The sequence below is a fragment of the Augochlora pura genome, chromosome 2 (assembly GCF_028453695.1).
Source record: "Augochlora pura isolate Apur16 chromosome 2, APUR_v2.2.1, whole genome shotgun sequence".
Classification (NCBI taxonomy): domain Eukaryota; kingdom Metazoa; phylum Arthropoda; class Insecta; order Hymenoptera; family Halictidae; genus Augochlora; species Augochlora pura.
The window spans coordinates 11,636,350-11,659,259 of NC_135773.1; the positions used below are offsets into that span (position 1 = coordinate 11,636,350).

A 22,910-nucleotide genomic window follows, 5' to 3' on the forward strand; every position below is an offset into this window, starting at 1 on the left:
TGTGATACTTCTTCTGTTTCAGAAACAGAAACTTGCTTTTCTATCATAACCAATCTGCTCTCAGTTACTTCTATCAAATTATCAAGTTGTTCGCCGTCAGAACTTTCTGGTTCTACCACTGGCTCCAATAATGTTTCTTCCGGTACATCTTGTATTTCCAATTTGTCTTCAGATTTTCTTGTTTCTTGATGTTCCTCCTCTACAAATTCTATTTTTGCATCAATCTCTAAATCTGATAATGTGTCATCTTCTGTACTTCCAGGCTCTAATTCTGTTATTATAATTTCTTGAGCTTTGCTATCAATATGATAAGCATCTTTGTAATTTTTGTTTTCTTCAAGTACATTAAAATCAGCATCAGATTCATTGTAATCGTTAATTGATATTACTTTATCTTCCTTCTCATTATTATTATCACATTCCAACGTTTTCTTATCTATGTCAAATTCTTCTTTTGCATTTGTTATCAGTTTGTTTTCTAATTCAGTATTATGTGAAACTAAGTTATGTTCCTCGGTTTCAATATCTTCAATCTCATTTTTACTATCATTAATATGAGAGCGATTCTCGACTATCTCTTTTATTGAATTGTTATCTATACTTTTCTCAACTTTATCCAATATCTTAGTCACGGAATCGTAAATTGCTTTCTGGAAATCATCGGTTTCTATAGTATGAATAGTATCTTCATGGTTTTGCTCCATATCCATAAAAAACATATCATTAATTTTATTATTCGTCTTATTAATATGAAAATCTGATATCGTTTCATCGAATTTGATCCCATACATGTCAATATTTGTGGATTCTCCTTTGGGAAGAAATACAGATACATTTTCGTTGTCACTTTCTATTTTCTCTTCAAAATCTTCGCTTTCAATGTTATCGTTTAATTGAGATACATCTTTTGTGTTAATTAATTCATTCGAATCATCGTTCAACGATTTGTTATTGTGACTTGGAGATTTTTCCCATTCAGAATTAACAACATTCTGTTTAGTATTAAAAGAATCAGATATTGTCCAATTATCTTTGTCAACAGAAGTTCTATCCATACTTATTGCCCTTATTTGACTCTCACTTTTGCTAATTTCTTTGTTAATAAAATTGACATCATCCTCCAATATATCTTGTTTAGCTGTTCTAATAAATTTGAATGAAGTGTCTTTAAATTCTACATCTCTTTTTTGCTTATCTGTTATTAATTTACAGTTACTTGCTACTGAAATGGAACGCATGCTACTTATGTTTTGAAGCTCATCATCTTCCGTGTAATTTGTTACCTTCTCAATTACTTCAACTTTTTCAATTAGATTTAAACCTTGTGGAGAAGTTGGTGTTATCGATAACTTAGTAACAGATTCTGTACCTGCTGCTTCTATTACAATATCCTGTGAAGATTTTCCAGAAGTCAGATCAGTGTTACATTCTGAGTGGTTTTGTATAGCAAGAGCATCGTGTATTGATAAACTACGGTCGATATCTGTGTGCAAATTTAATGACTTATCCTTTACAAATAAATTAGACTTTTCTGAAATAATTGAAGATTTTGGTGATATTGAATTTTTATTTAATTCCGACGACAGTTGACTTCTTGAATTATAGGATTCACCTAATCTTTGTTCAGTGTATCTATTTTCTCCGTGAGAATGTGTTGTTTCAAAAGCACTTTCTATTGTACTTATACTTTCTTTTGTCTGTGATGCTTTCAAATAATCCTCAGCTATGGATCTGTTGTATCTTTCTGAAGGAGTATTGTGTGAGACATTTTCATTTATTTCATATGTACTTGACTTTTGACTCAATATATTCGAACGATTCGAATCATCATCAGTGACTCTAATATGCTCTGATATTATAGATTTCTCGATTTCATTTAAAATTTCTTTACTCCTTGCTTTATAATCAATTTCTTGTTGAAATTTCAATAAAGGCGTATCATTTTGTGGTATTATTACAGACATTACATTATCAACTTCTACAATATTTTTGTTGTCATTGAAAGTGCTCATCGAATTCAATTTTAAAGAGTTAGTTAAGTACGTATGATGTGGGCTAGTTTCTAATCGATTTAATTTTTCACTTTTATCTTCATCATTCTTTACAGTTTCCTCTTCTTGAATTTCATTAATTTTATCAGATCTCGAAAACATATCCGACACATCCTTTGAGGTACTTTTTTCTTCGTTATTCTTTGAATCCCCAATCGATCGTTTACTATAACGTGACATCATTTCTGAAAGCATTTTCAGTTCATTTTCGAGGGAATTTATATCTTCGTTCAAATTTTTATTATGTAAACGTGAAAAGTCCAACTTTCGAGAACAGTCAAATTTTTCATTAGCACTTTCATTATACACTTCTTTATCGGTATTCTTTGTAGTAGATCTTTTGTCTACTTTATCAACACCGGACTGCGAAGAAATACTTTTTACGCCAGACTGTTCAGAAATTGTATGGAAATCTGATTTATACTCTCCAAAATCAGAGTGACTTGTCAGTTCATCTTTAGACAATTTAGTTCCCGATTGTGTCATTACATTTACTTCTGATTTCATCGTATTAACTTCAGTTCCAATATCTTCTGAAATGCTGCTCTTTTTACCCTCCAATATGATTCGTTTACTTTGTATCTCATGTAAATAACTTTTATTTTCATAAGAAGTATTTCTGTCGGAACAAGCATCATCGGAAGTAACAGAGGAAGCTGAACCAAGTTTATCAGATTCTATGTGTTCTGATATACTTTCATCAAGCACAGACTGAACACTGCGATGAACAGTGTTTATTTTTGCAGAGCTCAATTGTTCCGAAGATCTTACGCTCCTAAATGATGTGGCAATATTTTCCACATTATTTTTGTTATCCTCAATTCCAGTGCTGTCATTCCTCGTTAGACTAATATTTTTAACATATTCTGTCGTTGGTTTCTTCGTATACAATAAATCAGATTCTGATCTAGACCTTAACAAGTCGCTATTTTTAAATATATCTTGTATTCTCTTCAGAGGAATCTCAGGTACTTTAAAATCTGCTAATGATTTGGATTCTATTGCTAATTTATCACTGTCCTTACTTGTTCCCTTTTTCGATTCCAGCTTTTTACGCATTTCGTGAATGGTAGTATCATATTTCTACATACGGAATAGGAATATATAGAATTATTATCATCGTATATAACGTCTCAAAGACATGATATGCTTAAGATATGTTACTAACCTTAATCTGATTTAATAAATTAGTTTCTAAAGCTCTTAGCTTTTGCTTTGTCTGTTTCCTGGCTTCTCTTTTTAAACGTGACATTTCCACACGACGTTCTGCTAATTTTTCAGTAAGCAATTCTATTCTTCCTTCTATATCACTCGTATCTGATGAAACAGTTGTATCCATAAAAGGGCAAACGCTTCTTTCTGATAATTATTAAATTCAAAAACATAAATTTATCGATAGTGAATACCTGTTATAATTAATACATAATTCGAAACGTATCTGGTGGCCTCAGTGTATTAAGTCTATTTTTTAAAAATATAATATTTTACATGTTTACATTCTTCTGACTCGAAAAAATTATTTCAAATTTTTAATATGATATGGAAAAGTGGTATTAAACCTATATCATGTTCTTGTAATGTAATAGTGTACAAATTTTGCTTCTTCCACTTTTATAAAAATTCAGAAACACGACTTAATACATTTTGACTCTGGATTCCAGATATAGCATGGATAACTTTAAATTCACCTTGTTGAGAAAAAACATTAGACGTTGCAGATACAAGTTTGAGGGCAGCTTGTTCCATCCGTGCTACACGTTCTTCTTCGGTTCTTAATTTTGCATGCCATGCCATCCACTCTTCTACGCAATTCTTCCGTGACGTAAGTGCGGCTTCACGTGCACTCAAGATTCTATAAAACGTAATTGTATCCGATAATAAAAAAGCGCTATCCATAGTAACAGAAAGATTACAAATAAACGACGGTAACGTTTGCAACAATTTTAAATTGTACTAAAAGATCGTTCAAATCGTGGCAACGCAATTGAATCGCTACTGTGAAATACCACAATAACACCGGACTGCAGATCGCCGGTGCAGAGTCTATTTTTACAATGCTTCACTTCACGGTATGAATACACAGTTTATTATTAGACTTTTTGCATGCGCGTGTAGTATTTCGTGATATTATTAAAATTAACTTGAAAATTGTAAATTTACAGCAATGAATAATTGTCATACAATGTAAATTAGTAGGAAACTATTTATGTACTTACTGTTCGAGTTTTCTTGAAGTTTTCATATTATGATCTTGTGATCTAATAACCACAGATTTAGAATAATTTCTGTCACTTTCTTCACTTCCATGATGAGAAACAGTAAAATTACTGACTTGAGATCTCACAGGGTTATCCAAATTCTGCGTGCTTTTGTCTTCACTACAGAAAGAATTTTCATAAGCTTCTGCATTTTTCTCAAACATTTTCTGGCATAAAATATTCTCTTTACTTTCGTAATCGTCTATTCTATCGTTCAATAATTTCAAATTTTTATCCTTTGTAAGTTTAGAATGTTTAATTAGAGTTTGATGAGAACTTAAACTTTCATCATGATCTACACAATCCAGAATTGCATTCTCATCAGTTTTATCCGATTGAATGGAATCTTTTTCCACTTTTGTCCGCTTATTGTGATGTTTAGTAAATTCTTCAGACACTTGCGAACTGGATTTCGAACGCAATATATTTTCTGTAAGAATACTAGACGAAGATTTGCTCTTTTGACATTTTGAACTCCTACGTTTTACATTCGATTTTGATTCAGAATTATATTGAAGCTTTTTAGATATATCTGTCGGAATTGATTTACTACTTCGTTTAGAACTTTTTGAATGCGATTGCAAAAGATCTTCGGAAATTTGGGATGATTTCGATATTTTTGATACTGTATCTTGGCTGACGGTACTTATTTCTTCTGGAACAATTTCACTATTTATGGTGATAACTTTTGACAAAGATTCTCTTTCTCTTGGGGAGACTAGACTTTGAAAATGATTATCCGTGACTTGAGAAAGTTTTGACTTTTTCGATAACTCTTCTATGATAGTGTCAGACTCTGACTTAGCATGCTCAACGATACAGTTATCCAAATTCTTTTGCAACAACTCTGAAACGTCTGGAGATTTTATCGCCTCAAAGGAGTTTCCAGATGCATTCATCGAATGACTTCTTACCAATTTCGGATCAATCGAATGTTGATATAATTTCAATTTTAAAACGTCTGCTCTTGGCATCTTTTCTTCAAATTTTCTCGATTTTATTTCATACTTCGCCTTGTTCCCATCTTTAGCTTGTTTATAAGGACACTTTTCTTGAGACATATTGCCTTGTATAGCTTCATTAGATTTATCAAGTCTTAAGAATGAAGCATTCGACTCTTCAATAAAGTTTGTAAACTTATTACTCTTTGGTAAATCAAGTTTAGAGAAGTGTAACTCGCTCTCTGATAATTGCAAGCGCACATCCGTCTGAGATCGATCATGTTGAGACTTATCAGAATCAACTAAAGAACTCATGGAACTGTTGCTTCTTATATCATAACCTTTCATTGGGCCAGATAATCTTCTCGGAGATTGACTATCTGCTCTTCTTTTCAATTTCGTTAAAATATTCTTTGTGGACATTTGTGGGTTAAACATATTTCTTTGTTTTTGCAACATAAGTTTACGTTCTTGACTTGCAATTTTATGAAGTTCTTTTAATCTAAAAAAATATACATAATTACACAGAATTACATATTAAAATATGCATATTAAATTTGTGTTAGTCATATACCTGTTCATCTCCTCTTTTTCTTGCTGCAATTTTAAAAGTAAAGCTCTTTGTTTCTTCTTTACAGAACTGACACGACTATCTTGACCAGTATCTCTTAATGCTCGCTTCTGTTCTTCTAGTTTTGCTAATTTTTTTGTTCGATCATTTAAAGTCTTTTCACGGGATTTGAACAGCAATTCAATTTTATCATATCTCTGTTTTTCATCTTTTATTAGCTGTGCAATCTATAAATACATAACGCACTGAATTATTTCATAATTCCTTATCTACACGTAAATATTAATTGATTTATATTATACTTACCTGTAGATCTAGATATTTATTAAATGAACAAGTTATATCCCTAGTTGAAACACTAATCTCTGTACCAGTCTCTGTTCGTATGGACGATGTAGTCTCATGTAAACTTATCTCTGACATTGTTCTTAGTTTGCTAGGTAATGATATTTCTTCTATTTGATCTAAGTCTTCAAACTGTTCCGCTGAATCTAATGAAAGTTGTGGAACTTCACTATCTCCAACAAATCCTCTTTCATATGAAATGCCACATATCTCTGAACATCTACTTTGTACACTTCGCCGGAGAGGACGTATTTCCGTTTGCGTCGCTATATCATTAACGGTCTGTGTCTGAACCTCTACTGCTTTCACTGCTGGTTTATTTATTTTATTCTGCTTATCAAAATAGTTTGTCATAGTCTGTGTTGTTGTACAGTGCTCTAAAATTGAAAATAATATGCCAATGTTAATAATATTTAAAATAGTTCCATAGTCATAAGAGCGTCTCATTTAAATAAATCCACTCAATTACATTCTGAAGTATTCATTATTTGAAAAAATATTTCAAGCAGAAATTATTGGATATGTTCTTCCCAAGACAGAAATAATTCTATTTAAAACATATTTTCAAATGATAAATAATTGGGGGACATTATTTGATATAAAACTAAAAATGTGACACACTCTGTATTTAAATTAATATATAGATCCCATACTTTTGTCAGTTGCAACATGTTTATGTAACTTGCTAATTTCTGTAGAATGATCTATGTCGTCAATATTTCTTTCATCTGTTACTTTAAAGAAATTTAATTTTGATTGTTCACTTGGTTGATTTTGCTGTAATGACAATTCTTTGACTTCGTCCTGTTTAACATTATATAAACACTTTTCAACATCCATAACTTGCCGTAATGATTCATTAAAAGAATCGAGAAGATGTAACTCAGCTTGAAACTGCATATGCAAAGCAGTAGGATGTAACTACAAACAACAATTTATAAAATAAATTAATATTGCATGTGTATTTGCAAGTATGTGTAAATATGTGCAATTATATGTAACTTCTTACCAATGGTATGCCTTCTTGCTCTGTTTCTGACTTAATTACATTATGTTTTAGACACTTAGAATCATTGTCTAGATTGCTATTCTGTATAAATTGTCTTTTTCGTTTAAATCTAGGTACAAGATTCATATCTGGCGTTATCAAATCACAAAATTCTTCCTGTTGAGAATGATTTTCATCTCTGAAAGAAATTCTTCTCGGATCTAGTAAAGCATCTGACAAAACACTATCATTTAAATTAGATTCACTACTATTACTTGTTTGTTTAATTGTAGTAGCAATGCTTTGCATAAATGATTCTTCTTCTTTCTTTGCATTTGCATTAGTACACTGTTGTAGGGCAATGTCAGTATATTTTGAATCTTCAATAGTTTTGTTTGATTTAATATTCTGTACAATTTTTTCAGAATCTTTGATTTTTATTTGTTCCATAGAAGTTGTACTTGGACTTCGAGTTCTCATACTCATATTGGAATCTGATATACTTTCTACATCTTCGAATTCCTTGGAATTTATAGTATACAGTTTATCTGTTTTACTAGTAGAAGGTTTAACTTTTTCAGGTACTCTTTTTAACTGATCTTTAAAATGTATGTTTCCTGCTTTTCCTTGGGTTTGACATGTGACTTTATGCTGTTTTATTTGTCTATTTTCTGACGAAAAAATGTATTTTTGGTCATCTGCTGGTTTTAACGGATGTAAATCATCTTTGTATCTGTAATCAAAGTTTTCATACATATTTCTACATTCTCTGACTGTGATTTTGTCTGTCAATTTTGCAGAACGTTCGGAAAGTGATTCATTACTGCAGATTCTATTCTTTGATTCTAGAGATGAATCCCTAGATTTTAAAGATCGTGTGCTAAGAGATTTATGTCTTTTGTCACTATCTTTCTTAACAGTTGACGTTGCAAAATTCTTAGTTTTTGCTTTTGTTAAACCGAAATCACTTTCTCGTGGCATGTGCAATGGTAATATATCATTCTTCAATTTTGTAATAGATACAGTCTCACTTATATTGTCAGAAGAATCTTTTCCAGAGATATGTCTTGGGCTTCGGGATCTTTTTAAGAATTCCTGTCCAGTTTCATCTTGCTTTGAGAACAAACACTCATCTTTCCTAATTCTCTTGGATCTGTTTTCCTTTTCCCTAGAATTTTCTCTGACATATTCTTTCTTTTTTGATAAATTGGAAGATATAGAAATATTTGGTACTTTCAGAGGCTCTATTTCACTGGTAATTATAGAAGAACCATCCGATGTTGAAAAATCTAATTTTCTTTGAACACGTTCAAAACTTTTTGTTGGCTTATCTGTCCTTTCATGAATGAGCTCTTTGGAAGGTGTCTCAAACTTAGATGATATCAATTCTTTTGATACACAATTTTCTCTAGTAACAAAGTCCAATTTCTTTGCAGAAATTTTTAAATCGGGAACTTTTAATGGTCGTATGAAATCCATTTTTTGTACAATTTCATGTAAATTTTGTATACTATTAGATTTTAATACTGTTATGGCTGGTTCAGCTGCATTCTTATTACTTGTATTATGTACCCTTTTACTAATCTCAGTGCTATTTTCTAAAGCAAGTTTTCGCTTTACAGCACTTATAAACGTAAATGGATAAGGTTGTACAGGGTGATATGACAATAAATTTTCTAAAGCCTTTAAGTCAAATTTAGTCGACAAATAAGATGGTTGTCCTTCAGATATCTTTTGTTGATGATGTTCAAGATCTTGTTTACCTTGAAGTCTCTGAAATTACATATTTTATATTTTATAATTTAAGTAATAAAGAAATATGTTGAAATGTTTTAAACAGAACATAACAGTATGATATAAATTTACTTACTGTTGCAGATGCTTTAGCACGTTGGATAATAACATCTGGATCAGAAAAAAAGACATATTTCTTTTTTACATGAATATCTTCTTTCTTAGAACTACTTCTCATATTTTTTATACTTGTGTCATATTAATAAATTTACATACATTTATTTTATATTCACCCATGATTACTTTCGCAGTACACTATTTTACTGAAAATAAAATATATATATATATATTTACCACTATAAAAGTACAAAAAATAAAATAGTCTTGGGTTTTAGTTTTCTTATCAATATAAAATAGTTATAATATACTACTATTACTACTACTACTACTATTACTACTACTACTAGTACTACTATTACTACTGATACAATGGAACTTACATTCGTAAGTTCTATGTGATTTAAAATCAACGTATTTAAACTAATGAATTCTTAAATGAACCGTTGAAAATTCTTCGTATTTATAACCTAATTTAGAACGTTATATTTAACTAGTAAATTATTTAGAACTGATCTGTAACTCTTCGATACAAAATAACATGCACATTCCAAAATATTCATCGAAGAAATGTTTTTACACATCATACGTTATTCATTGTATAATATTTTCATAACATAGGATATCATAACTCATCATAACGGTCATTTGTAAACGAGAATCACGTGGTTCTTTACGATTTGTTCCTCGCACAAAATTGAAAACATGGCAACAACATGAATGATCGATAAATACGGTCACTATACGCACGATACATATGTCAATAATGAGATAAATATAGTTTCTCTTTTAAAAAATGGATATATTATTATAGGAATGTTTATACTTGTCACGACAAACATTATAAAACGGTAAAATGAAAGAAATAATATTGGTCAGTAACACTGAATGAAAACATTATACATAGTCTCTTTACCTAAACAGAGTACGTTTTAATTTTTTGCGACTTCTTCGGTCCAAGCAAGATTGATTTCTTACACCATGAAGCTAGTCGTGAACAAAACACTTGTCAACGTCACGTATGCATATGTAGGTTGTACCTATATACAGTGATACGCACATATATGTATTTATCTTTTCTTTTACTTTTCAAGTGATTACTGATTACAGGATTCTGACTCCGTGGTGTTAACACTAACAAATATTATGACATACATATGCTACTTGTAATTACATACTTGTTCAGAGCATTCTTACAGTGGTGAATCTCCGGCCTTTTTCGGTAACCGATTTCTAATGCGCATGCGTCTGCAAATAGATGTCCCATGAATACATACAGTCGTCTCTCAATTCAGGAGCTTTTTCTTCTTCCAATTCAAGAACTTTTTTATTCCCCACCATTCTCTACTACGCATCCATCTTCGCGCAGAAAGAGAAAGGGAGATGATTGAGAGAGACAGAACGAAAGTAGCGGGCTCAATGGTACTGTATCTACATGGACGAGAATCCTAGCCGTCTCATTTTACTGTATGTGTGATCTCACTCTTTTTAAGCATCCGTACACCTGGCGCTCCATCTAAAACAGGCGGCGCGACATTCGATTTGTACTCTTCACCTCAGAATTTCTGCACATTAAAGCGAAACAAGTTATACTAGTTGCCGGTGTGACTCGTTTCGCATGCGTGCCTGATATCGTGGTGTCTTGCTCCCTCGCTATTTCTTTTCTTTGTTATTGACTATGAGGGCAGCACTGTTCAGCTGTAAATCGTTAGCCAATCAAAGCACAACAATTCTCAGTATGTATTCATTCAATTCAAGAGTCTTGTTGCCCCGAATATGGTTTTTGAATTGCCTTTCTATATTGTTATGTTCTATGCTCTCCATTTTGCGCGAAAACTTGATGTTTCTAGTGCCTGTGAAACCGTAGTCAGTTAATTATGGATAGAAGAAAACTAAAATCTAGAGGAGGTTTGCATAAAAATTTAATTGCAAGTCAAATATCATCAATAACTGCAACTTCTGATACCAAATCTCTAAATGAAGAAACGTTACTGAGCGGTAAAAGTACATCATTAGACGTTCGAACAAATTCAACACAAAGTAAGTAAAGAGTTGCTTGAAAATCAAAACAAAATTAATAAACATAAAACTAATTGTAGATTATAATAAATCATCGTATGAAAAACGATTTAATAGTAATAATCAGTCATTGACGGTAGAAACAATAATTAGCAAAAACAAAACGTTAAAAAGTGATGTCTCAACACGTAAACGTAAGTCGTCAAACTTAAGTCAACTAAGAATTGGGGACGACGATGATTTAGGTCTTCCTTTAGCTGAATCTACAGTTTTAAAGAAAAGTCGAATTGAAACAAATGTTTTACAAGATAAAACAAAAGATATTAGTTATGAAAAATCTCAGAAAAGTTTTAATGAAGCTTCTAACTCACAGTGTGAATTTATAAAATTTCTAAGGGAATCTGGTATTAATGTAAACACAGTTGCTCCATATACACTTGGTAAGTAGTAACATCAATTATTATTATACATTTTTCTATCCACATACTATTAATTGCATCGGTTATAGGTAATGAAATTATAATAGTTCAACGAAAAATGAAAGAACTAATAAATTCAAGAAAGTATAAAAAGGAAGAATTAATAGACTTAATGGAAAAACATTTTGAAAATGAACAGAATCTTGAAAATGCTTTATTTGATATGGAAATACTTATTAATGATAAAGTATCAAATGTACTACATAGTTCTTCTCTTATAAAAATATTATTACAAGTACCTGAATTACATCCAGAAATATATAATAGTTTATTAACTAAACTTAATGAGTCTGTACTTATTGCGTATGTACATCTCACATTACATTCATTTTGAACCTTTCTAATTTTTTATAATTATAAAATGTTGTTGATCATTTTTATGTTCCTTTCTAGTGACTCTATTGAAGCAATACCATGGGCCCTTTCATTGTTACAGCAATTTCGTTTCCTAGATGTTATAACTAACTCAGATGCTTTAACAAACAGTTTAGCACAATTACTAGAATCATGTCCTATGTGGTTCCAGAGTGAACTAATTTTATTTTTACCTGATATGGTAACTGATAAACAGCATGAAGCTGTTGCAGAAATTTTGGATAAAGTGTTAGAAGAGAACTCAGAATTGATAAGTTTAATACTTAATTGTATGAGTAATTTGAATCTTCCAAAGGCATATTTAGATGAATATAAGAATAAAATATTAAATCTGTTAAAAACAAATATAAAAGTAAATGCTATACCAGCTGTTATAAAGTAAATATTTTGAAAATGCCTTTTTAACATATTAAATTGTTTTCTAGTATTACATGTATTTATTACTTTTATAGATTTGTTTTAGAAGATTGTTCAGATATGGAAATTTATAAAAATGCATTGACAGTGCTCCGTAAGACTGACATACAACCACTTGCTGGTGAAAAAGTTGAAGAGTGTTACCAAAATCAGTTAAATATAATTAATGCTTTAAAAATGCATATGTTTGTTTCAAAAAATACAATCACTGCAACACTTGAATTTATAAAAACTATTACCAAAGACCCAAAACCATTAGATGTTATTATTTTGCTTCTTATATTTTCAACTACAGAAACAAAAAGAAAAAATGTTGAAACTATATTTAAACAACATATACGATCTGGTTTCTACAGAGCAAGCTTACTTAATTTGTTGTACAATGATCACAAACAGGTATTTTCTCTAAAAATTTAAAATTAATATTAATTATTATTTATATTTTATTAAAGAGTCGCAATAATTTATTTTAGATTATGCAAGAATTACAAACAACAGTGTTACAACTATCAAGTAATTTACTAAAAACAGATCAACGTGTGTTTACTGATTTTGCAATTGATTGGTTCCGTCTGCAATTTATGTGTAACAAAGATAATGTGTTTAAACAACGTGAAATTTTAGAAAAAATTATATTCCTTATGGGAGATGATGATCAAACAATAAAAAATGCTTTGACATTTCTCTGTACAATGGTAATGAAAGAAGAAGAAAAAAAATGTCTAATGCCACATTGTAATCATCTCCGCATTTTGCTTGAAAAGTTGGATAATTTGGAATTAGAAGAAGTTGGAACATTAAATGATTTACTACAAAATTTATGTACAAACTCTAGTACCATATCTAATTCTTTAAGAGATGATTTATTTATACTTTTGCAAAAACAATTAGCTAGTTTTAAACCACAGTATGTATTAAATAATTATAGTATACTTTGACTTTAATATTATAAATCTAATTTCTAAAAATGTTCTCTTTTTTTAAATTTTAGAATAAAGTGTAAAGGTGTCTTAGCAGCACTTATGGCAATAAAACATTTAATGAAGAAAGCTGATACTTGTAATTCTGCTTATAGTTTATTTAGTAAGTATTTTAAAATATTTACTTATGTAAAGTATACAATAACAAAAATGTCTACTTCGGTATTCTGTCAATATTAATTTTCATTATATTTTGGTCCACAGAGACAGTACTGAGTAATATAAAAAACTGTCCAAGATCCAAAGCTCTTTTTTATGATCAGTTGGCACGTATCATTGAGCAGACTGAAGAAACTGATGCAGAATTTATACAAAATTTAGCAAACTATATTGAAGAAGAATTCATCAATGAAAACATGATTGATAAAGATAATTACACGTACATAACTTTACATGATTTTTCATTGTCTCTAACACTATTTATTTCTTATATCTCATATTTTATCCAGTGGTGAATTAGTTCCAAAGTTTGGATTGAACAGGCCAGAAAGTGAACAACAAAATTGTGTTTTAACATTTGAAAACAAAAAGTATGGTGCTATTGTGGCAATTTCATTTAAACTTCTCAGAACATGTTGCATAAAACTTAGTAAAAATGGATCTTTAGATGCTATAGATTCTCTTTTGGGTTGTGCAATATTAATGCCAGAGAATTTTGACACAGCAGAAAATTCAACAGTAGATTCAGTAATATGTTGCATTAATTGGTTAGTTGAAAAATTAATATAATTTATATAAATGCAATGTAACATTTAGTAAATTTAACAACATTTAAACTATTTAATAAAGAATTTCAAATATAGGTTTCGAGAAGTACTGAGCGGCTTTGTCACACAAAAGGATCCTTTGTTACAAAAACAAATAATTCACCGTCTTGACAATTTAATATATTTGCAAAGTGAATTGGGTTTATTATTTAATTTGTGTGATACAAAATATCAACCACTTCCTTGTTACTTTCATCATTTTCCAGTAACACCTTTTTTAAGGATTGAGAAGAAAGGTGGAAAGAAAGGTAAAAAAGGAAAGAAAGGTACTATGGAAAAATCTGTCACTTTTAGTGAAACTGAAAGCTGGGAATTAGGTTCACTAATTTGTTCTAAAAATCCAATGTATTTCAGAAAATTGGATGCCAAGGTATAAGTATATTCTTATCTTAATTAAGACGTTTAGAAATTAAGTTTGTAATATTATATTACATGTATATAGGAATTGAAACTATTGTTACAGATTGTTCATCTTTTAGATATATCAATGGAATTAAATACAACACAATCTAGACAACTTAATATAACCATAAAACATGTATGTTTTATTGTTAAAGAACTTTTAGGAATATTTGAATATCAAAATGACGAAATTTTTGTTAGAGATTTGATTGGAGTATTACCAAAAATTTGTTCAAACTTACAAAATATTGTAGACACTTTGAGAGAAAGAAGTACGAATGAAAATAGAGAAGCTGTTAGATTATTGTTATGTCTTTTAACAAAAGTATTTAATTGGAAAGGATTTGAAAGTGTTACCTACAATATATTACTACGAGGTATGTGTATTACTATTTTATGATATAATATATCAACATTCAATTTCTATGCATTTCTTATGTATCTCAGGTATCATTTATGTTTGGAATAATGATGAACAATGTTTAAAATAATTGTCATCTGTAATAATAATTTTTACAATATTTTATTAAAATTTCAACAATAATTATCTGCTTTTCGAAAAAAGATAGCTAAAATTATTACAGCTGTTCACCCAATTTGTATCACTCCTGTAATATGGAAGTGGAATGAACAATCATTATAATCAGCTGTCTTCTTTGGAAAAACGAACCATAGGAAAGCAACATTATATACATACAGTATTGAATTAGTTTAATAACATTTCTATTATTTTTTAGATGGGTTACGGACTTTAGCAAGTCAAGTAGACGAAAATAATCGCATGTTAAGGTCTTGTAAAGAACTTGTTGCAGAATCGTGCAAGTACTTTGAATCTTTGTCCGATATCGCTACACAAATAACATTATCTATTACATTAATCAATATGTGTCAATCATTAATGAAACATTCTGAGTCTTATACAAAAGAAAACAAAGAAAAATATGGTAAAACATATTATACAGAATTTTACTAATAATGAGATTACATATACACGAGTTGTTATATTTATTGTTACTTGTTATTATTTTTAGCAAATATGGCATATGGATTTCTATGTCTTCAATGGCCAGAGGATAAACATTTCAACCCTCAATACAAACGCGCAGTAACTGGATTACTGAGCAGTTGGATTGACAATGAACCATTGCAATTGAAAACAGTAACTTCAGTATTAGAATGGTTACCACATGAAGTTTCTAAATTGGAAAACCCTCAAGACTGTTTAAGTAGGATGCCATCTATAAAAAGAAGTACTTTTCATTCTTTATTCAAGAAAATATTTGATGGCCTGATTAATGGTGTAAAAACAGAATTACCATTAGCTGACAGGTAAAAATTTTATAGTTTAGCTTAAAATGAGTTTAGTTTTTAAAATAAATTATTCTTTGCTAAGTATATATTCTTATTACTAACTTCCTCGCAGGGATCCAAAAAGAATAAAATTGTGGGATGAAGTTGCTTCTAATATTCAAAAATTGGTTCAAATATGCAAAACTCTTACTACGAAAAATAATGTATTAATATTTTTAAAACATATGTCCATAATATTGAAATACTTTTTAAACCAAGGAATGCCAATTCTTGAACACAATTTGAAATATCAAACAGACGACGTAACTAAAATATTAAAAATGATTCAAGGTATAATTTTAAATTAAGACAGATAAATACAGTATACTACAATTTACTGAATTCTGTACCATGATTTTCTAAATATGTGCAAACATACTGAAATTTTAGGAGGTACAAGATATTTGCATACAATATGCTGCGATACTGTCGAAAAAAAAGATCTTACATTAACAAAATATGTTCCTGCAGCTAAGTCTATATTGGAAAGATTACTTTATAGCGTAAAAGGAATGTTAGTTCTTAATAATAGTTCTACTGCTTTTTGGATGGGCAACCTTATTAATAAAAATTTGGACGGTCAAGAAATTCTCTCACAGGTTAATTATTTTATTTGTATTGCCCAAATATCAATTTTTATTTGTTACATCGAACATTTTCTTCTTCTTTCCTAGAATTTATCCTCGGAAGAAAGTACCTTACCAACTTCCGATATTATTGATGAAGCGTGTAATGACGAATCATCGGATATATTAGAAAGTGATCCCAATGATGACCTTACAGATGAAGATTTATAGTTAATTTTGTGTACAAAGTATTACAAAAAATTGAACTACGTTGGTATCAATGTTATGAAAGACATATTCATTGCATTAGTAAAATATATTCTCATTCATACATAATATATTCTTAAAAAATAAGATATTTCATTACCATTGTAAATATTCGAAAATATTAATAATATGGTTAACATTAAACTGTATTAGGAAAGTATATGTGCCAAGAGATATGAGTAAAATGGATCCAATAAAGTTCCTTTCGTTCTCACAATTATTTGTTTTGCTTATATTAAATTAAATTATCCAATTATTAAATTATATTAAATTGTTACTGAATGTTTGGCGTTTCCACATTAAATCTGGCATAAGTGTTTCTTCAACAAATGTTATTTCATTGTTTCCTTTTATTAACAGTATAGAATGAGTCCTTGTACAGTATTCTACACCAGATATAAAAATTGAACTAAGTTCTTCATATTTTGCAGAACGTCGTTGTAGTACCGGATCTGGTAAATATCTGTAAGCGACAACATGTTAAAATATAATCAAACTATGTAAATAATATTGGAATATAATTCATAATTCTTTTCATTTAATAAATACCTTTCTTTTGACTTTAAAAATGTTATCAACTTTTCTATAAGATCTGCTTGCTTTGATACTGTGGCATTAATTACAATATTTTTGAATCTCTCTTTTCCTTCTTCAACTTTTTTAAAGGGAATATCAAAGTCACTGTTGCTAAAACCTAATATTGTATCTTGAGTCGTAGAAGGTCCTACTGATTTCGTAGAACTACTGAGACAATTGACATTTGCGTTGCTAAATAGATAAATATAAAATAATATATTTACTAATAGTAAAAATATAGTTGTTAAAAGTATGGAATCTATGTACTTACTACAAATTAATTAAAATCAAATTATACGGATTATATGGTTGACTACTTTTATTTTCATTGTGTAATTTATTTAAATATGAAACTGCAGAGTCATTTGAAGTGATGAAGTCAGGTACTAATGACCCACGACCCTTTTTAGGGGTGGCAGAAGCACTATCTTCACTAGACAAATTTAGGACAACACCAGCTTTTCCTCTTAATGATAGAGCTAGCCATGTTCCACCTTCTTTACCAGGTTCCATATCAACTCCTGATAAATTGGAAATTATTTTAATATAAAATTAATGTTATTTTAATTAACTCCATATGTAAAATGCAATTTTGAAATAGTCAAAAGCAGTCATAATAATTATTCACAATAATTATATGTAATATATGAAGTCTATTTAGAACATTTTAAGACAACATATAAAAATGTATGCAAGTTACATTTTTTTATAATTGAACCGATATTAATGACAATATGTATTACTATTGAAAAGAAATAATTATGCACCTAAATGATTATAAATTTGCATTAATCAAACAATTAAGAAAAACAGGAAATTTTTGGAAATAGAAACTTAAAATACTGTTGTAACTTTCTTTAATGTTAAAAGTTGAAACAATATACATTTATCAAAAAGAAATTTTTACAAATCTTGATTTAGAACTTGTCACACGACCTACATAACATTTATTATTTATTAATTCACAAAGGAAAAACAATTAGTGAAATAATTATAATACTAAGTATTTTATAATGAGTTAATGGTAAACAAATGTTTATACGATCCTTTAATAAATAATTTTGCAAGTTGATATTAAATATACTTGTGACATACCTCCTAAACATTCTGGATGATTTTTCCAGTATTGAGCTACTAATGTCGGACGTTTGAAATGTTCGTCTCGATTCGATGCCACAATTAAACGATAGGACTCCGAATTAGAGTCAGGATTGCGATAAATAAATAATATACACATATTTGAAGCAATCGAAATTTCTTACGCACAGATTCCTTAGATGCTTTTATATCTGAGGAAACTCTTTTTTCACATATATCGTATCATTGATAAGATTCTAGCAGCCGTCATGCATTATAAATTAAGATAACGTCGCATATATTGATCAATAAAGATGTCATTGTTAATATGCTAATGGATCTAAGTTCTTCATACCGATAATTAGTACCACGCATACAAGGACTACATATTTCATTCTTTCTGATACTTCCAATGTATAAATATGTGTATAAATACATATACGCATCTAGAAGAATTATAGTCTCAAACCCTCTAATCTTTTGTACTATTATAGGTATATAATAAAAAGTATGCTTTTATTAAGTATTTAAGAAAAGAGTTTCAAGTTTTACAACTGAAGTTACATAAAGAAATTATACCTAATAGATCGACATGGTCGACATCTACAGGAAAACTGTCATACGTAAATGCGCGAGCTTAAAAAAAATAATTTTCGAAATATGTATGGGAAAGTATCGTAGTAAGACAAAAGATCTTATTAAATTGAAATCTTCATTTTTGGTATATTTATGTAAAAATACATATAATTACAATAATTTATAACTTTTATGATTTATGACTTTACTTTACTGTAGATTTCAATATTTTATTTTTTACTTTGTTTCTTAAGTTGTATTCTGTAGAAAATATACTTTCATTTGTTATTATTATTATGCAATACCATAACTTTATGGTAAGCAAATGATAAATATGAAAAAAAAATATTAAAACTATTTACGCTTATATTTAACACAGGATAGTTAGTTATACATGCATCAAACATTTTATAAACTCAGTTATTGATAGATTAGAGGTATTAATAGTTAATGAACTGGAAATAGTCATTTTTGATATTCATTTGATAACTGATTACATTATATGTATGTTATGCTTGCATCTCTTAGTATGCGGTCACTAAAATTTTCATTTAGTATTTAGGGCACACAATTTCCATCAAGTAAGGTAATATTTTGAAAAATATAATGTAATTTTTTTATAAATAGATCTATTTTGTGTATGCAGTTACAAATCGAAATCTACGTTTTTTAAAGCTATTACCACATAAAATAAAGAAAAACACTAGGTATTTGCTTATTAAATTTGATATGCAAAAAATACAAAGTAATGGATTTTATTAAAACAAAGTCCATTTAGATTTATATTTCATGGAAACTTTTTCCAATATTAATAGAAAGAGTACACTAATTCATAACAATTATAATAAGTTTATATATATTAGATTCGATTATTTACTATTTTGACTTTAGTAAACTTATATTATTCATTAACCTTTGTGTAGATTTTAATATTTTATTTTTGTTAAATTATTGATATTTACATAGGAACTAAGAACACAACAAACTCTTATAGGTCTAATAAAGTACAAGAAAGTGCTTTGTTATTCTGTATGTTTTGTAGAACCTAATTATTTATATTTATGTACAATTAGAAATCTGAATTATAGACTAAAAACTTGTACTATGCGAAGCAAAGATTAAAGAGTTTGTTATCACATTTCAATGAAAATAGTCGCGAATAACTTACTCTATAACATAAAATGACATCCAAATGCTATAATGTAACAAACACTCTCTTCTTTAATGATTGATAGTTGTGAAATAATATTGTTATTTTATTTTATATTTTATAAATTTATGTTAATTACATTAGTAAATTATAGAAGCAAAGAGATAAAAATGAATATAAAGTATATATTTATTAGATCTTTTTCTATGTAATGCTATAATTTGTAATAATTACTGACTACATATGTGTTTATAATAATACACTTCTGCATCAATATAAGTTAAAAATAACTTATATAATTTTCAAAATGTATTTATATGATTTAGTTATTACTTTAAATTTATCTTTAATTCAGATAATAAATATTAATTTTATACTATACGAGGAAGATAATTACAAAACTCACTTCAAAACAGTTAACTATAATTCAAAATCACAACAAAATCTTTGGATTTGTAAGTACAGTAAGGCCTCCCATATCCGGAGTAATAGGCGTACGAAAGCGTTCGGATAAGAGAACAATCGTCTCTTTCATATTAAATTTCATGTATTTAAATAAAAAATTAGAGATCTTAGATCATATATTTTTACTAATTTTGTTGTAAATCGCACTCTTTTCGAAATCTTTAATTATTTCATACACTGTTTCAATATCTAGAACCAAATGTTTTCATTTCATTACTACTGCAATGGACACAGTCAGCTTTGTACTAAGGTCTTACAATTAAAATTTATTAGGTTGAATTAAGGAAACTATATATAAATTGTATGTGAACATTGCTGCAGAATGTAATTTGGATAACATAACGTTCTGGTTTGGATACAGAAGACTTCACTGGAATATTCAACATAAATTCATCATTTGTATATTACGATCTACATCACCAAAATTCCTAAAGACTTTTTAACACTAGATGTTTCTGGTAAAGATAGAGCCCATTTCCTTAATCCAGTCAATAAAACTGAACTTGTAACTAAAATTGCTCCTCCTACAGAATATCTGTTCGGTATTTCATTAAAAAATAAGACTTGCCAGAAAAAGGCAAAAACTATATCTGCAGATCTTGCTATTGCAACAGGTCCTGCTTGTTCCATTTGTAAAGCCAGTGTTAGCAGTATTTGACCTCCAAAACTAAAAAGAGCAAGTGCTACAACCAAAAGTCTGTCAGTTCCACATTGAGGTAAACAAAGTGCACCTATAGCCCAGGAAATGATTATTGTCTGAATTAAAGCAAATGATCCAAAGTTTGTCATTATTACTGAGAAATGGAGACCCTTCAAAGCTCTTAATAAAACATACACGTTTGCACCAAAAAGAGTTGCAGAAAAAGCTGCTATAGCACCCCATAAATCTGCATGTTCTGTCTTTCCATGTCCATCTAAAAGAGACTCTACAGTATGCCCAAAGATAAGTGGTGGACGCGTTATTAAAATTACGCCAATTAATGTTAAACAGACTGTAATGACATTAAATATTCCACAAGGCTCTTTTAGAAATATTTTTGCAAATATAGCTACAAATACAGGAACAGAAAATACTATGACAGATGCATCAGCTAAAGGCATGTGTCTGAATGCATAAAAACTTAACATGAGGCCAGTGGTCCCTACAAAGCTTCTTAATATTAACATTAGTCTACGTCCCTTTGGAAATGGATGTTCTCCCTTATATATTACAATTGGTATTGCAGGTAGCAACACACCTACAAATCGAAATGCTGCCAATTCCATTGGATTTACTTCTACCAAACCTTTTACAATGACACTGCACAATGAGAAAAATAATGATGATAACGTTGCTAATATTAGACCAAGATAGGGACATGATTTACATAGTACAATTGAAAATCTTTTTTGTCTTGCTGCAATATTACTTTCAATGTCACCATCTACTAAATGTTGTAATTCAACGTGTTCTGACATCTCTGAAAGAGAAAATAGATTAGATTACTTGAATTTTTTAAAATTTCATTTTAAATACTAATTTCTATTATCTTACATTTGAAAAATGGTATTAACGTGATAAAGAACTTTATTAACAACAATTTTGAAGAGGAATTGTTTTAAATAAATTCTGATAAGATTAATTTTTAAGTCAGTAGAAACTACAAAATTTTTATTAAATAGATAACTATGTAATAGATAAAGAACACTTTGACATTTATTATGACAAATAGCATTACTGATAGTAACTGAGCAAAATACATAGAAAAACGTAAAAATTATTTGTTTATTAAACAAAATAGAAACGATTCGATACTAAATTTCGTTAGTATTAATAAATTTACTTACCGGTATTAAGTGTAATAATTGGTTAACCACAACATAAAGTCTTATTATAAAACCTATGCAACTATTAATATAGTGCATTTATAAATATTATGGAAGACTACATTAACTCAGTAATTTCAATATCACATTCTCGTTCATTGCTATTAATAATGTACTTCACATATTTTTAATTGCAAAGTACATAGTTCAGAAGCCACGTTGTTACTTTTGTGATTCAGACGGTTCGTAACCGTAACAGACAGTAACAGATCTTGTAGATCACAATGAAAGGCAGCTCCTTGATAAATACGTATCTCGATAAAATATTCGATAGTCGCAGGATTTAAATCACACATATAGTCATTACGTACATGTATATGTATTTTAATTTTTAAATATACATTTAGGATGAAGTATGTTCTATTATTTTTGATTATGTTATTATCTTTTTCTATTGTAACAATGCGAAAGTAAACTTATGCGGTACTATCATACCACTATTTATCTAGATCTTACACGATACTGAACAAACTCTATACGAATATATACAATATACAATGTATCCATTTTACTTCAATTGAAACATGTCGTTTAGTTTCTAATTCAATTATAAATTCATTAGTAATTAGTAAT

General features: G+C 29.0%; 4 protein-coding genes across 6 annotated transcripts; 1 reads left to right on the forward strand and 3 right to left on the reverse strand.

The window, feature by feature from the left end:
* The first annotated feature begins 4,029 nt into the window (after positions 1 to 4,029).
* Positions 4,030 to 16,604, forward strand: Fancd2 (Fanconi anemia complementation group D2). 3 transcript variants are annotated; one of them, XM_078196218.1, is made up of 17 exons: positions 4,030 to 4,120; positions 10,856 to 11,045; positions 11,105 to 11,464; positions 11,533 to 11,806; positions 11,897 to 12,256; positions 12,331 to 12,691; positions 12,769 to 13,202; positions 13,287 to 13,378; positions 13,480 to 13,654; positions 13,725 to 13,982; positions 14,079 to 14,412; positions 14,506 to 14,821; positions 15,182 to 15,388; positions 15,476 to 15,773; positions 15,868 to 16,085; positions 16,185 to 16,393; positions 16,469 to 16,604. In XM_078196218.1, exons 2-17 carry the CDS (start codon positions 10,883 to 10,885, stop codon positions 16,589 to 16,591), a joined length of 4,182 nt encoding a protein of 1,393 aa, XP_078052344.1. In that variant the 5' UTR covers positions 4,030 to 4,120; positions 10,856 to 10,882; the 3' UTR covers positions 16,592 to 16,604. The 3 variants fall into 3 exon arrangements, with proteins under 3 accessions (XP_078052344.1, XP_078052345.1, XP_078052342.1); XM_078196219.1 differs by lacking the exon at positions 4,030 to 4,120 and having other exon boundaries at positions 10,675 to 11,045; positions 11,105 to 11,218; positions 11,282 to 11,464; XM_078196216.1 differs by lacking the exon at positions 4,030 to 4,120 and having other exon boundaries at positions 10,675 to 11,045.
* On the reverse strand, positions 7,723 to 9,985 carry LOC144478392 (uncharacterized). The gene is made up of 4 exons (XM_078196229.1): positions 9,922 to 9,985; positions 9,025 to 9,211; positions 8,186 to 8,927; positions 7,723 to 7,887 (listed from the first exon to the last, which is right to left on the reverse strand). The coding sequence occupies exons 2-4, from the start codon at positions 9,124 to 9,126 to the stop codon at positions 7,862 to 7,864; spliced, it is 870 nt and encodes a 289-aa protein (XP_078052355.1). The 5' UTR covers positions 9,127 to 9,211; positions 9,922 to 9,985; the 3' UTR covers positions 7,723 to 7,861.
* Positions 16,605 to 16,657: 53 nt separating the features above from the next.
* Positions 16,658 to 18,911, reverse strand: Tango2 (transport and golgi organization 2). Its single transcript, XM_078196231.1, has 4 exons — positions 18,299 to 18,911; positions 17,475 to 17,724; positions 17,177 to 17,395; positions 16,658 to 17,090 (listed from the first exon to the last, which is right to left on the reverse strand). The coding sequence occupies exons 1-4, from the start codon at positions 18,438 to 18,440 to the stop codon at positions 16,889 to 16,891; spliced, it is 813 nt and encodes a 270-aa protein (XP_078052357.1). The 5' UTR covers positions 18,441 to 18,911; the 3' UTR covers positions 16,658 to 16,888.
* A 1,938-nt stretch (positions 18,912 to 20,849) lies between these two features.
* LOC144478388 (solute carrier family 35 member G1) lies at positions 20,850 to 22,846 on the reverse strand. The gene is made up of 2 exons (XM_078196221.1): positions 22,299 to 22,846; positions 20,850 to 21,931 (listed from the first exon to the last, which is right to left on the reverse strand). Exon 2 carries the CDS (start codon positions 21,927 to 21,929, stop codon positions 20,883 to 20,885), a length of 1,047 nt encoding a protein of 348 aa, XP_078052347.1. The 5' UTR covers positions 21,930 to 21,931; positions 22,299 to 22,846; the 3' UTR covers positions 20,850 to 20,882.
* Between the last annotated feature and the right edge of the window lie 64 nt (positions 22,847 to 22,910).

Bases quoted from the DNA above. Each gene is read 5' to 3' on its own strand.
- LOC144478388 (XM_078196221.1), bottom strand. From the start codon at position 21,929: ATGTCAGAACACGTTGAATTACAACATTTAGTAGATGGTGACATTGAA.
- Tango2 (XM_078196231.1), bottom strand. From the start codon at position 18,440: ATGTGTATATTATTTATTTATCGCAATCCTGACTCTAATTCGGAGTCC. The intron at 17,396-17,474 runs GTAAGTACATAG...TTATCTATTTAG, and splicing joins TTGATTTTAATTAATTTGTA to CAACGCAAATGTCAATTGTC. The intron at 17,091-17,176 runs GTATTTATTAAA...TGTCGCTTACAG, and splicing joins TTTTTAAAGTCAAAAGAAAG to ATATTTACCAGATCCGGTAC.
- Fancd2 (XM_078196218.1), top strand. From the start codon at position 10,883: ATGGATAGAAGAAAACTAAAATCTAGAGGAGGTTTGCATAAAAATTTA. The intron at 13,203-13,286 runs GTATGTATTAAA...TTTAAATTTTAG, and splicing joins TTAGCTAGTTTTAAACCACA to AATAAAGTGTAAAGGTGTCT. The intron at 13,655-13,724 runs GTACATAACTTT...TATTTTATCCAG, and splicing joins ATTGATAAAGATAATTACAC to TGGTGAATTAGTTCCAAAGT.
- LOC144478392 (XM_078196229.1), bottom strand. From the start codon at position 9,126: ATGAGAAGTAGTTCTAAGAAAGAAGATATTCATGTAAAAAAGAAATAT. The intron at 8,928-9,024 runs GTAAGTAAATTT...ATGTAATTTCAG, and splicing joins GTGCTAAAGCATCTGCAACA to AGACTTCAAGGTAAACAAGA. The intron at 7,888-8,185 runs GTGAGACTGTAT...CTTTGATTACAG, and splicing joins AGATTCTTCTGACAATATAA to ATACAAAGATGATTTACATC.